Source organism: Lygodium microphyllum, chromosome 3 (assembly GCF_053477565.2).
Source record: "Lygodium microphyllum isolate KBCC chromosome 3, Lygodium_microphyllum_v1.1.10, whole genome shotgun sequence".
Taxonomy (NCBI): domain Eukaryota; kingdom Viridiplantae; phylum Streptophyta; class Polypodiopsida; order Schizaeales; family Lygodiaceae; genus Lygodium; species Lygodium microphyllum.
The window spans coordinates 150,349,705-150,364,339 of record NC_141137.1 but is presented as its reverse complement, the minus strand read 5'-3'; the positions used below and the strand labels follow the sequence as shown (position 1 = coordinate 150,364,339).

General features: G+C 42.4%; 1 protein-coding gene across 1 annotated transcript; it reads right to left on the bottom strand.

Annotated features, from left to right (window-relative positions):
- Positions 1–366: 366 nt before the first annotated feature.
- Positions 367–1,939, bottom strand: LOC148039039 (uncharacterized). Its single transcript, XM_087675530.1, has 2 exons — positions 1,499–1,939; positions 367–1,349 (listed from the first exon to the last, which is right to left on the bottom strand). Exons 1-2 carry the CDS (start codon positions 1,812–1,814, stop codon positions 553–555), a joined length of 1,113 nt encoding a protein of 370 aa, XP_087531656.1. The 5' UTR covers positions 1,815–1,939; the 3' UTR covers positions 367–552.
- Positions 1,940–14,635: the final 12,696 nt, after the last annotated feature.

Genomic DNA, 14,635 nt, shown 5'->3' with positions numbered 1-14,635 from the left:
TGGGTCTACCTCAAACAAGGTCTAATGACTAAAACAAATTACACAACAACATTCCCATGCCAAGAGAATCATGGATGTTTCAGACCTCTAGTATGTAAACTTACCATTAAGGTAGCTTGCTCACCTCCAAATTTGTGTGTTTACAAGCTATAGGCGTACAACAAAAGTTTCAAACTTTTGGACTTTAGCAAAAGTTGTAGAACACAACGATAGCAGTTCGAAAGGCTTGCCTATTGGTCAATTCTAGGCTTTGACCATTCTGTAACGGCCTCGTGGGAAGCCATTCTTAGTAGCTTCATTTTTTGTGACTTAGTTAACCGGTGAGAGTTCCCCATTATCCCAAGTTCAATTCAAGACTATATGAACTCGTGCAAGTCAATTGAATTAAGACCATGGAACATTGACTGAATCTCAATACACAGGTTAAAAATGAAAAAACAGATGGATTAAAGAATAACAAAGCACACGGGGATCTTTTTGTTGTTGGCTTAATCATGGCGCTTGGTGTGAGTTAGATTATTGTTTTGTTAGAACTTTTCTTCTTCTGGGACCCTAACGGCGGCAGACGATGCCCCCGCCGGTGGAGGAGCTGGTGCACTTGGCCTCGAAACGGCCGGCCAGGGAGGAGGAGGTGGAGTCGTCAGTGGCGGCAGCAGCTTCGAAGTTGGTGCAGGCCTGGCAGTCGGTGGCGAAGAGGGAGGAGACGCGGAACTTGTTTTCGCCGCCCATGATGGGCATCGGCACGCCCACCTTGACCGGGTTCTGGAAGCCCGGGCGGTAGGTCTGGCCGAGGACACCGTCCACGCTGGCGGTGAGGTCGTAGAACTTGAACTGGACGTTGAGGTGGGCGAAGCAGTCGTCCTTGGGCAGCTGGTAGTGGTGGACTTTGTCCTCGCTCTCGCTGATGGGCACCACGTCGGCCGTGAAGGATAGCAGCCCGTCGATCACCACCTCCACGCTGTTGGCATTAGCCAGCCTCTCCACGCGCACCTCCTCCTCCGGCGACTCCCACGTGGACACGCTTCCCGCCGGCAGGGCGAACTCCTGGCCGTCGTACGCGAAGAGCAGCTGGTCCACGCTGGCGTCCCAGGTGGCCACCTTCTTGACGGAGATGCTGAAGGAGTGACCGGCGCCGTAGCGGATGCCCAGGCCCTGCACCCACGTGTAGTCGCGCTTCCGGCCCTCGGGACGCAGCCCGATGAAGTGCGCGTTGATGTGGAGGTTGCGGTCGTTCACCAGGCAGAAGTCCTGGCCGGCCTTGCCGTGGAAGTAGAACATGATGCCGTCGCCGCCCACGAAGCGCGGGTCGTAGCATACGGAAGCGTATCCGTAGCAGTTAGGCTTGCGGTCTGCGACGGTCGGACGTCATGATCAGGTGTTGCATTAGCGTTTAGTAATTAATATATATTCTTTTCGGTTGGAAGATCTTATGATTTCCCAGTCTGCAATTACTGCTATTGTAGGAAAATGCTGATGTAGTTCAGTGTTATATACTTACGCTTGCAGCTGGTCTCGCACTTCGGAGAGCAGTCCATGAAGCACGCGCACTTGCCCGGCCTGGTGTCCGCGCGCTTGGGGCATTCCCTGGGGCACCTGAGCCTGGTCCCCTTGCACCTGTTGTTGCCGATGCACCGCGCCGCCTCCGGCTCGTTGGGGTCCGCCGACGTACGCACCATCACGTACTGCGTCGCCGGATCGTCGGTGTAGGGGTTGTACGCCTCTGCCGCCAGCAGAAGCACCAGAGCTGCCACCGCCAGCACCACCACCGACGCCAGCGCGCCACCCACGCTAGGCGCACGGAGCAGGAAAGCCATAGGTGATAATAATGATAAAAAGATGCGGTATGTTGATTGCTTCGTCTTCGATCCTATCGATTATATTCAAGCTGCTGCTGGAATATTGCGGCTGAAGACGACGTACTATCTTTTTCCTGCTATCCCTCGGGGTCTGCTTAATATACCACTAGTAAAACTTCGTGATCCTACGCAGCTCCCACCGACTCCAGCCACAAACATCGATGATCATCCAGTGTCAACGCGGGAACGTGGCCTAGCACGTCGAAGTCATATCTCAGTCCATCCCTCAATATATGCAAGGCACGCCGTCGCACGTCCTCCGGTTAATCAAACTCATTATTTTTTTCCCATTTGCATCCTTCATGAACGTGCTTGTTTATCTATGGACATCAACGATACCCTACGAACATACTCTAGCACTAGCTGGTTTGAGTGTAGGTTGAGGGTGTGTGAGTTCTAACCCTGGTCCCGGTTCCTCTATGGCACAAATCATTTATCATTTCACATTCAGAAAACGATGAAACCCACGTTGTATCTGACCGGTAGAACCTCACCACGAAACAAGTGAGGTTATTGCCTACGCCATTGCTCACTAGTAGCTAAAGAACCATTAGAACATACTTGCATTTGTTACCATATGATTGATGACTAGTAGCTAAAGAACCATATATGATTGCTGGCTAGTAGCCAAAGAACCGTTGGGACATACTTGCATTTGTTACCATATGATTGATGACTAGTAGCTAAAGAACCATTTATGATTGCTGATCGGTAAGCTAAAGAAGTGTTAGAACATATGATCTCTATACTAGAGCTTCTAGACAGTAAAATTGCTTCTACTTACATTGTTACCATATGTTTACTAAATAGTAGCTGTTGCTTCTTCTTCAAGGTGTTCGTACAAACACCACAACAAATGTTCCTAGAGTTTTGAAATTTTGTTTGTCACCAAGTATTTTTCAAGCGTAGGTTTTTTGCATTGCTAGTATTTCCACCAATTTTGTAGATTCTAAAGAAATTGAGAATGTTAAGTTGTAGCATTTTGGGCTACAATTTTAGATTTCAAGTTCCAAAAAATGTGTCATATGAATATCCTAGAAGTTATATGTCCCCTTACCATGACATCCCCTTGACAATAAAAACTAGGTCCTATTTGCAACAATTATAGATTACAAATTCCAAAAGTTTGTCGTATGCATAGTATAGAAGCTATGGTAGGTTGTAATTGTCATTCCAAGTAGAAGAAAATTCAAATACTTTAATATTTTTACTCCTCATACCTTATGCCTTCAAATTTGAGAAAATATAATGGTTTGATATTAATTTCAAAGTTTGAAGCCTCCATGAAACTAGAAAACCAAAACATGAACCTTTAGCTATACCATGTGACTCAAAGGAAATCCTCATGTGCAAACCTCTCTTGCTTCTTTGAGTTCCCTTATACTTGTCCAGAATCTAACAACAACAATCCTGGAACTCAACATTTTTACTCTAGGATTTACCTCAAACATTCATTGGAACATGTTTTGCACTCAAGGTGTTGACCAGCTTTTGTGGAGGATATGCCCTTCTAACAAATGCAGAAAAAATAATTCTAGTTGAGAAGCGACATACATTGCAAGTGTTTGGCATTGGATATGGATGCCAATCTTTGCGGGCCCCTTACATATCGTATACCGCTCATGGCATTGCAGTGGGGGCTCGGGAGTTGCATCCTTATGCAAAACAAGAATTCTTGTGGTGGAGGAAGTGCAAGGTTCCTATAGAGCCTACCCCTCAAGGAGTGTTGGGTATAGAATCAGTGCCTCCAACGGAACCAATACCACTTGTATATCTGCCAACCTTGGGTGAAGAGGGTGATGAGGATGGCAAGAATATGAAATTGTCCCTTTCAAGCTCAAGTAGCAGGAAATGAATACCTTCTTATTCGCTCCTTAAGCCCCATCTCTGGCCTTGTCTCTCCCTAGAGGCCACCCATTATTAAAAAAAAATCAATTGTATACGAGTTATTATATGCTTCTTGTCTCTTTTTTTAATATTTTTAAAGCAAAAGCAATTTTCAAGTTTTGGCACATTCTTTTTGCTTCTTCTAACCTTATTTTGTGCAAAATTAATCTATAAAGCCACTAAAAAACTTCCAGTGGATTGTTTGCCTTTTGCGCACCACTATCATCTCTTATATGCCTAAAGTATCTAGTCCTTCCTTGGTAATGGGACTTCTACATTCCTTGGGTGGATCAAATCAACAAACTCCCATACTACCTTGCAAACCAGGGACTGTGACTATAAATAATACGATGCACATAAGAAAAGATATGGAATTAGTTAAGTGCTAAGTAGTAAGTTCAAGGCCTACTGAAATTCCATATGAAGTTTGAAAAAACTCAAGTGCTATCTGCTTGATTGTGAGTTCCTTCCAATTAGTTATTTTTGTCATTTACTTATCATCTACCTTGAATGGAATGAGTTGGATTGTTTGTATCTCATTCCTAGAGAGGATCAAAACCAAGTAAAATGGGCCTCTACATTCAGAGAGCAAAGCTCCCATTTCGCATGGTAGTGACCTCTTTTCATGGTCTACCTTGATATCAGGGAATTACAGTGTTGGGCCCCTCATTTCTATAGAGGGTCACTATCAAGTGAGAAAACACCTCCCTCAAAGAGAAAGGGTCCCATTCCCCTTGGTAATGACCCCTTTTGTAGTTGTCACTAAAGCCTCATATTTGCTTTCCCTTTTTTTTTAAACTTTTTTTTTAATCGAAGTAGCCTCCTCACGATGTAATGCATGAAATTTTTTCTCCCCACGCTGTCGAAGGGTTTCGAAAGCAATGTCGCGACTTCAGAAGTCCTTGATAAATTTCAGGATAGAAGATCAAGCAAGTGAATGAAGTCTAATCTGTTATGACTGCAATTACTTATTGTGATGTTGATCAGTTGGAAAGAACAATAATGTTCATGATCATACATAATTCTTTGTATTGAATGAACCAGTAATCCTTCAAAAACATGGAAGAGTTCTGCATGGTATATATCATGTGTTTGCTGTAAATTCACTGTCTTTTCACTCAGAATTCTATGCAGAAATTTTGTATCAAGTAACCATGAAATACTTCAGCCAGTTCTTAAGGATCAAAATTTGACACTACAGGACTCTCTAGCTTTTATCAAGCTATCAAATCTATTATCCAATCAGTGATTGCACTCCAACAAAGTGGACATTCTTTACATGTTACAGCACAGGGTTTGTATAAACAGAAATGTCTCTGTATTTCTTGACAGTTTGGATAGGCTTCAAATGTCTCTGTATTTCTTGACAGTTTGGATAGGCTTCAAATCCATGAATTTAGCAAGTGTGGTTATGAGTATGGAGAAGTCAATACACCAAAACATTGGAGAGTAGGAATGCCTTGAAGCGACATTTGAGCTTTTGGAAAACATTAGCAACAGGATTCATAGTATTACACCTGTGCCACTGATGATTCTGCCGCCCTGTATCGACTCCTCAAGCTTTGCAAAATCATTTGCAAACAGATCCAAATTCAAAATCAATTGTATTAAAGCTTCTATTGTCTCCTTAAGCCCTTTCACTTGACATTCGTGTGATGGTGGCACTGGCCCAAATTGAAGCTCCTTTCGCATCGCAATCTCCCAAAATCTGCCAATCTCTTGTCCGGAACCATGAGCACACTTAATCACCCCGCTTCTGACACTGTCTAGAATCCGACTCTGATTCTGCTGCTGAATCCCCCAGTCTCCAACTCTGATGCATGCAATCTTCTCAACTCTGAACCTGCAGAACAGGCTGCATGTTTTGCTTGCTAATGATCACTTCTGTCCTCCTCGGTGATTATGGGTTTTACAAGAAGGGTATCAGTCTAGCTATCACAAGACGGTATCAATTTGTAGAAACATGATGGGTATCAATCTATGGAAACGGGACAGGTTTCAATCTGTGGAAATGCGACGGTTTCAATCAGACTGGACAGCGCTGCCCTTTTGCAATGAGTCGGCCCTGTTGTTCCATTTATCGTCTGCATCATTGTCCTCGATTTTGGCCTACACCTCTACATCTAAGGTTTTTGAACGACCTACTTTGAGACTCCTCTATCACCACAGAGAGCATCGCAAAGGATGGAAAGGAATCTGTTGCTACTTGTGGGTACCATCCTGGTAAGCATTCTCGATCCAATCATCTACAAACCATAATTCTATTTTTGTCCTTCTGCATTTGATATATCGAACAATCTTCCTTCATAGCTCTCCTTCTCCCTTTCACCCGTCGTATGGAGATTGCCTGCACCACTCACAACAGCTTGAGTGCATCCTCTTGAATCATCGATCACCACTAACTCCAGCTTCTGTAATCTTCTTCAAGCTTTTTCCTTTCTTTTCGTACGCTCACGACAATCAGAAAAAACTTCCCCCGCCATCCCAAAATACGAATCTCCTTCCAAAAATAATTGGTATCTCCCCAGAAAAGCCCCTTCTTGCCGAATTTTCCTGTGTTCTTCTGAAAACACTTTTCCCCCCAAAAATAGCCTTCAAACTTCGAATCTCATCTATTGTCATATTAACAGAAAAGAAGCCCAGTAATTTTTGAAACTGAGTATTGCTGCTTCGTCTCTCTTCCAACAAATTTGAACACCTTGAGTCCCGTCAAATGCAGGGTTTCTCTTAAGACCAAAATTCTGCTCTGGACTGTACATAATAGCCTTCAAAGCCAGAATATACAAAGTATTTGCAAGAAATTTCACCCAACAAGCCTTCCTGACACGTTCTCCATAGATCCCATAATCTTGGCTTTCAACAAAAGCCTAAGATGACAGAAAATTATTTGTCCCTATTTCAGAAATGATGAACTCAGTACAAATGGCGCACAAGTCCTACAAATCAAGAAAAGAAGCAGCAGCCAACACACGAAATGCATTTCCATCATTCAACTTGGGATGGTGTCCATAAAGGTAAGCCAAAGAGATAGCCATTGCACTCCATGATACGACATTTCGAAACGGTAAGCGAATAAACATACTCTCTACTTCTTGTATGGTCCCATGTGCTCCATACATACTCACAAGGCCACTACCAACAAAGACATCTGAAGTATAACCCCTCATACAAGCATCATGATGCAATGTCTGACCAATTTCCAGAAACCCAAGTAGAGGCAATTGTTCCTTCCAAACAATAGCTTCTGCATCTGTAAGTGCACCACAGGCTTGAAGGGCAATCATGTATGTCAACTCATCACGACTTATTTCTTTCTCTTGCTTCAAACCCCTCTTCACTATATTACCCACATAAAATAAAAGAGCAAACATAATGACTAAGTATGTACAAAGTATCAAATCACACACACAACTTTTGGGTGGTTTTCACACCTCGAATGCGCAGCAATACGACAACGCATCCTTCATGGAGGTTTTGAATTTGTCAAGGGCCTTCTTGAAGTTGGGGAGATCCTCAATGGAACAAGGTGTTTTGTCACAATATAGGAATAATGTGTCCTTCAGCCTTCTTGTTTCTTGCTCTTCCATCATCCTTGTGGTCTTTGACTACATTGTGTAGTGCTTTCCATTGGTTGTGATGAATACGAGAAGAACCTTCTCCAGGCTTTCCATGGAAGCCCAAAAACCTTCATGCCTTAACCCCACCTATCAGGGGTTTCTTGGAAACACTATTTCCATTTTTGGATCTCTAAGAATCAGCCTTGAACACAACATTCCCCCCATGGATACCAATGTCTAACAAAACCCTCTCATTAGCCCTGATAGCACCGTCTGTGGCATTTTGGGGTTGTAATTTCCATGCAAATCCAATGTACAGATGCATAATTGTCTCAATTAATTTTCACAAGGTATGCAGTGTGTACATATCGATGTTTGTTAAAGGAATATCTAGAATGGCCTAAAAGTTTGGATCTTTAATGTGTCTATTAGGTGCCTTGTTCCAACTAGTGGCATTGCACTCCTTGGCCATGGCCATGAAGTAAATGCAATGACTCTTGGCAATAGCACATTTGGACACATTATACATGCACTTTAGTATCTTTAAATTTGTGGCCAGGTGCCACTCCACTTTATATTGTCCAAACCCTTTGACACTTAGTTCCTCCCCTAATTATTGAGCAGTTATCGTCTTTGGGTATAGAAGTTCATTGAAACACCTAGCTCAATACTTCAAAATATTTTGTGTCAACTTGAAATGCTCACAACCACCAAATATCTTACTCTGATTGCATGCTAAGGTGCACTAAGTTCTCAAACCCTTCACCCCCCTCAGTACATGGTTGAACATCCATGTTCATCAAGGTGAAATTCATAGCCATTTATGATGTTCGAATCGGATACAATTTATGGTTTGTCACAACCTTTACGAGAAACTCTCTCCATTTTCTTGCCCTTCACAATGTTAGTTTAATCCATCTTGATAACAAAAATGGCAACCCCATTTGCATTTGCATGCTCTAGTATGTAAAACATGATCATTGTTGTTTGCAACATCCTCAGGTCAAAGAATATGCTCTTATAGTTATCATAGTGTAGCACTCTATTTTTTTGAATGAAATGGCTTCCCAAGGATGTCCAAGACTTGTTGGTTGATGTTGCATCTTGTTTGTTGAACTGAAGATGGGTTTGGAATCAAAGACCCCTTGACTTTTACACATGGAAGTCAAAATGGCATTGGGTATTTCACATTTTTCTTCTTCAATATCTCTTGCATAACTTTGAAGAGTTGGGTGTAGCCTTGACCTTGTCTAGGGTGCTTTGCATGTCCTCTTTGTCTAGGCAAGACCCTTGCAAGAGCTTTTCAACACACTGCTCCTTCGCTTTCTTAAACCTCTTCTTGGTCAATATTCTTCTTACGGCTTTAGGAGGAATGATATTGACGAAGGAAATTCGGTATGGTAGCCTCTATACTATGCCAAACTCCCTTCTACCAAAAAGTGAATGAGGTAAGGACACCCCCTAGTCATGGCAGAGCGGACTAGGACACTATGCAAGAGGGAGAGGAGCTTGTGAGGAAGAAGAGAGGAAAACTAAGAGAGGGAGAGGGAGAGAGAGAGAGAGAGAGAGAGAGAGATAGTGAGAACTACAAAAAATAGATGAATCAATAAAACTTAAGAGGGCACAAGAGATGGAGAACCATCAAGACATAACCAATATACATAATATGGACACCAATAGCATGGGCTTATTACACTGTAGAGCACGCATAAGCTATAGTAAGGGAATGAAATGCATAAGCTCATGAGAGAGAATGGGGAAGGCTCAATAGGGCTGAAGAAGGCCTCTTGGCTCTCTCTCTTGCAAATTACAAAGGAGAAGGCCTCTTTATATAGCCCTTGAGGGTGTTTAGGGAGGAGGTTAAGATAGAATAGGAATTAACACCTCCAAATCTGCATTAAGGCGGTTCCACCAATGTGGAAGCTCCATCTAGATATTTTGTTAATCAATTTTGTACTTAATCAAGTTCCATCATAGGTGAGTCGTCTCCATTCTCCCCCCCATAGCTTGAGTCCAACTTAGAGCTCTCCTATAAAAAAATATAGAGAATCTTCATAAAATAAGATCATATCTAGCAATAATGGAGAGAGAGTAGTGAGAATTCATACATTACTACTACAATTAAGGATGATTTGAGGGTGATTTAGGAGGGGAATTCTAATGGTTTATTAGCTTGAGAGAGAGGAGAAGAGAGGAGAAAGGGTTGGGAGTCTAATGAATGATGTTTTATGGAAGTGTTAAGTGTGGGGAAGAAACTGTGGGTGTGTATAAAATTGGGAGGCGTTCTCCACTGCAGTTGGAAAAAGTTGGCGTCCACCATTTTGGCCATATCTCTCGATTCGTAGCTCCAAAAATTTATAAAAAAATACCTGCCAACACTTTAGCTTACGTGCTACAACTTTCATGCTGAAAAGTTTTTTGGATTGGAGTGGAAGTATTTTTAAAAAATCTTACAAAATCATGTGCGTGATTTTTCTTCCACTAATGCTTCCAAGAAGGGTCCCATTTGTTTGAATAAGGCTCCAAAGCCATGACATTATAAGCCTCACATGCCCTTTGGATGGCTCCAAATCCATTTCATGTCTTTTCGTTTCACATTACATATTTTCCCTTCACCTTCCTCCATTGATCTTTACTCTTCACCCCCCCTTGGTAAACCGGTCCATGAAATATTTCCATCCGGTGATTTCTTGGATTTCCCAAGAGGTTGTTTCCACCCTCTTCTTTATTTCAAACCTCCAAAAAATCAACAAAGTGTTAGACAAATATTTTTTTGTGACTTTCTCGGATCATATAGCTCCCCGCAACCTGGCTAGAGGTATTTATGCCTCTAGATACTCTTTGGTATCTTGAGCTAACCCCACCCTGATGTGATAGGGTTTTAAGCGCCATCCATTTACCCTGGTCTTGTACACTTTTCCCTCAATGTCTTGAAGTTTGTAGGAGCCATTGTTGAATTTTTTTGTGACCCAAAATGGTCCCTCCCACCGGTAGAGAAACTTGCCATCCTTTCTTTTATCAAAGCGATTGTCATATCGAAGCACTAAAGATCCCTCCCTGATGTTTTTATCTGTTAGCTTCTTGTTGAACTTTTCTCTACACTTCTCAGCTTCTTGGGAGTAGTGGTTGATGGCTTCTTCACGATCCAATTGTAGCCTCTCTAGGTCCAATAATCTTTTATGTAACTTCTCCTTTTGAGAGCCTACTGTGCCACCTAATACCCAAAGGCTAGCTAAATTCACCTCAATAGGCAAAAGAGCCTCTTGTCTATAAACTAGATGAAAATGTGTGAACCCTAACATGGTTTTGAAGGAGGTTCTGTAAGCCCATAGAGCTCCATTAAGGTGCTTGTCCCAATCCCAGGGCCTTGAATATACCTGTTTGCTGATGATTTTACAAATCATTCCATTTACCTTATCCACCAATCCATTGCATTGAGGGTAGTAAGGGGTAGAGTGTTGTCGTTGAATATTTATCTTTTGCATGAGTTCACCCACCACATTAGCTCTAAACCCTGGTCCTCTATCTGATAGTATTTCAAGAGGGGTACCAAACCTACAACAAATGTGGTCAAAGATGAATTTACTCACTTTCTTAACAGTGATTCTTCTAGTTGGCATAGCCTCGGCCCATCTAGTCATGTAATCTATCCCCATGATAATATACTCTTTTCCTGATGGAGTGCATGGTAGAGGCCCTATGGCATCAATTCTTCATTTCTCAAAGGGTCCATAGACCTTGATTGGGGTTTGGGGTTCTGCTATGAGCCGTCGTGGTCCTGATTTCTGACATGCTTCACATGTTTGACACCAATATTTGACATCTTGGTGTAGACTAGGCCAAGTAAAGCAGGCTTGTAGAACCTTTCTACTTTGTGACGTCATGTGCAAAGTGGCCTCCACACACCTCATCATGGCAAGCTTTTAAAATTTCTTCAATTTTCCACTTTGAAGGCACTTTCCTAAGTACACCATCCTTACCAAGACAATACAAACTATCATTTACCATGCGATATCTTGTAGCCTTCCGAGCTAGCCACTGTCTTTCTCCCTTAGTTAGGTGTTTGGGAGCTTCTCCTTGCTCTAAGAGGTGTAGAATATCTTCTAAGTCTTCCTTGCCTTACTGAAGTGGGAGTTTGATAGCCACTGCTTCCACCACTGACTCATTCAACTCTGATGATGCTAGATGGTCCGCATCCTTGTTCTGGTCTCTTGGCACATGATGTACTTGTGCCTCCCTAAATATTCTCATAAGAGATTTGGCCTCTCTCATTTTACTAGAGAGATTTGTATTTTTGCATGCCCATGTACCTTGCATCAGCCTTACCAATAGCATAGAGTCTCCAAAAGCATTCAACCTCTCGATTGAGTTACTAAGACACCAACAAAGACCATGAATTAAAGCTTGATATTCTGCCTCATTGTTAGAGTGGACACATTCCAAGATGATTCCTTCACCATAGATTTTCTCTCCTAAAGGAAAGAAAACAACAATGCTTGCGGCTGCCTTATCCTTAGTTCTCTTGTATGCACCATTAAAGTAGAGGCTATAAGCATCTACAAGAGTATTTATGGATGGGGGTGGTGGAAGGTCCTTTCTTTTCACCCTGATATTTTTTTCATAGCACCTGTTTGTCAAAATATCAGCCAGGCATGCTGAGTTGTTTTTTCAACCTGCAATGTATAATCAAACTCTTGAAATTGGACCACCCACTTTGCTATTTTGTCAGAGATTTCCATATGTTGTAGTGCATAGGGAAACATATCCTCCACAGTGATAATCACAAACCTCTTTGGAAGCAAATATGGCCGAAATTTTGTTACTGCAAACATGAGGGCCAACACTAGTTGTTCCATGGAGGTGTAAGCCTTCTCTGAGGCTTTCATGAGGTGGCTGGAAAAATACACAGGCCTCATGAAGGATGTTTTTGGATCTTTTTATAGGAGAGTAGCACCAATGGCCTCTTCTCCCATGCTAGGGTTTACAAAGAATGTTTCTTTCCAACAAGGCTGGACAATTATAGGAAGTGACCCCAATATTTTCTTTATCTCCTTAAAATGTCCTTCACTTTGTTCACTCCATACAAGTATTTCTTGGCATGGTAGTTGCTGCAGGGGATATATGGCCTGAGAGAGTAAGTGTATAAATCTACCCAAATATCTTAGCTTTTGTAAGAAGGAGACTAATTGTTTGATGGAGGTTGGGGAAGGTAGAGCTAGCAATGTTTCTACCTTTTTTGGATCTACCTCAATTCCTTCAATTGACACTATATGCCCTAGTAGTGTAATCTTGCTTTCCCCAATGTGACATCTATACTATTAGTTAAAGGTGGGGGGCGGGTGCCATGTGGCAGTCCCCCACCTCCCCCACAAAAAAAAAGAGAACGCGGGGGCGGGTACCACGCGTCCAGCACCCCCCCGCAAAAATCGCACCTGCTGCGCCGGGGCAAGCCTAGGCGTGGAGCGCCTAGTTTATCCTTATTTAGTTGTCCACCCAACCTAGCTAAGCAAGTAAATCCTTCATCAACCTTGCGTAGATGTATGTTCCTTGAGCTGTAAATACAAAACTCATCTATGAAAACCCTTATGGACTTACCAAAGTAAGGTTGGAAGACCATATTCATGAATCGTTGAAAGGTTGCTGGGGCATTTGTGAGACCAAAGGACATGACCCGAAAGGAAAAACAGCCCATGGTGTGATGAAAGTGGTCTTCTTTTGATCCTCCTTTGCAATGCGAATCTGGAAGTAGCCAAAGTAGCCATCACACACTGTATACCGCTCATGTCCCGCTACTTCATTCAAGATTTCATCCTGAAATGGGAGAGGGAAGTGGTCCCTCTTTGTTGCAGCATTTAGTGGCTTGTAATCTATGCATACTCGCCACTTACCATTTTTATTTGGCCTCACTACTACTGGGGAGACCCATTCTGAATCTTCCATTGGGTATATGAATCCTGCATTCAAGAGTCTCTTCACCTCTGTCAATAGTGCATCCTATTGCACAACTCCTAGTCTTCTCAATCTTTGTACTATAGGTTTGCTTCCTTCTTTTAATTGGATGTGATGCTTCATTGCAATGACACTTGTAATGTGAGTATAATCAGAAATAAACAATGATGCATGCTTCTTGAGAACATTCACATAACCCTCCCTTTCTTCATCCTTTATATCCTTGGATACCATCTTCTCTAGGCTAGCATCCCACACATCTTCTCCTTGGATTCTTGGGTTGTCTTCTGATGAGGTAGGTTCCTTTAAGGTGATGCCCATAACTTTGAGAGTGCTATCACTCTCTCCACTTGAACTCTCTTCCTCTTCTACCGATGAGGAACATCCACTTGAGCTCCACTCATTGGCTGATGTTTTTAGTTCAAGGTTCTCTTGGCCCCCACTCTTCAAGTTATAAACCACCTTTTGATCATGGCCACCCACCTTACGTGGCCTCAACTCCAGATCCCCTGTTGTCCAATCTTGTGTAGCTCCGATGCCCATAAGCCAAGGTCTCCCTAGGATGAGGGGATATCCTTCTCCCTTTATACTGGCATAACATAAACATCCACTGCTGCAGTGATTCCAAAAACAGAAACCCTCAAAGCTTTCACTACACCCACACATGTGACTGCATCATTGTTGGCCATCTTTTCCCTAAAGGTTGAGGATTCCATTACTTCTAAGCCTAATTGATGCATAAGCTTTTCTGTCATGACACAAACCTCTACTCCACTTGATGTATATTTTTCGAATCTTTTGACCTTTGATTTGAGCCTCCACTAAAGGCACTATATCTTTAAGGCCATATGCCTTGATTGCACTAACCGTTTTACCTTGCCTTACCCTTGTGCTTACCATTTTTTACCATTGTAGTCATAGCTTTGGAGAGGCATGAAGTAGTTGTGGCCAAGTAATTTTTGGCCCTTGAAAGCTTACATCTGCTATCAGATCATAAGGTTGTGTCCGAGAACCCAAAGGAAAGTCAAAGATATCAATTTTAGACCTAGTTCAAGTCTTTCTCTTCTTCCCTTCATCTCTAAGTGCCCGTGATGTACTTGCCTCATTGATTGCTTCCTTGCTTGCCTTAGTTTTGGACACGTACCCACTTGATAGGCATGGTCTCTACTACATCTACCTTTATTTTACCTCTCGCTATTTCTTCTTGGAGCCTTCTATCCATGACCACCTCCTCTATTTTTATGACATTAAAATTTGGTTGAACAACAGAGGTTTCAGCTTGAACATAAGGTGATTGTAAAATTGCAGTCGCTATTAGCGTTGCAAATTTACTGCACGCATCGCTATTAGCATCGCAATATGTGTCACAAAGCATCTCTATCATCG

Excerpts from the sequence above, each read along its gene's own strand:
- LOC148039039 (XM_087675530.1), bottom strand. The coding sequence starts at position 1,814 with ATGGCTTTCCTGCTCCGTGCGCCTAGCGTGGGTGGCGCGCTGGCGTCG. Across the intron at positions 1,350-1,498 it reads GTGCGAGACCAGCTGCAAGC|ACCGCAAGCCTAACTGCTAC; the intron begins GTAAGTATATAA and ends CGACCGTCGCAG.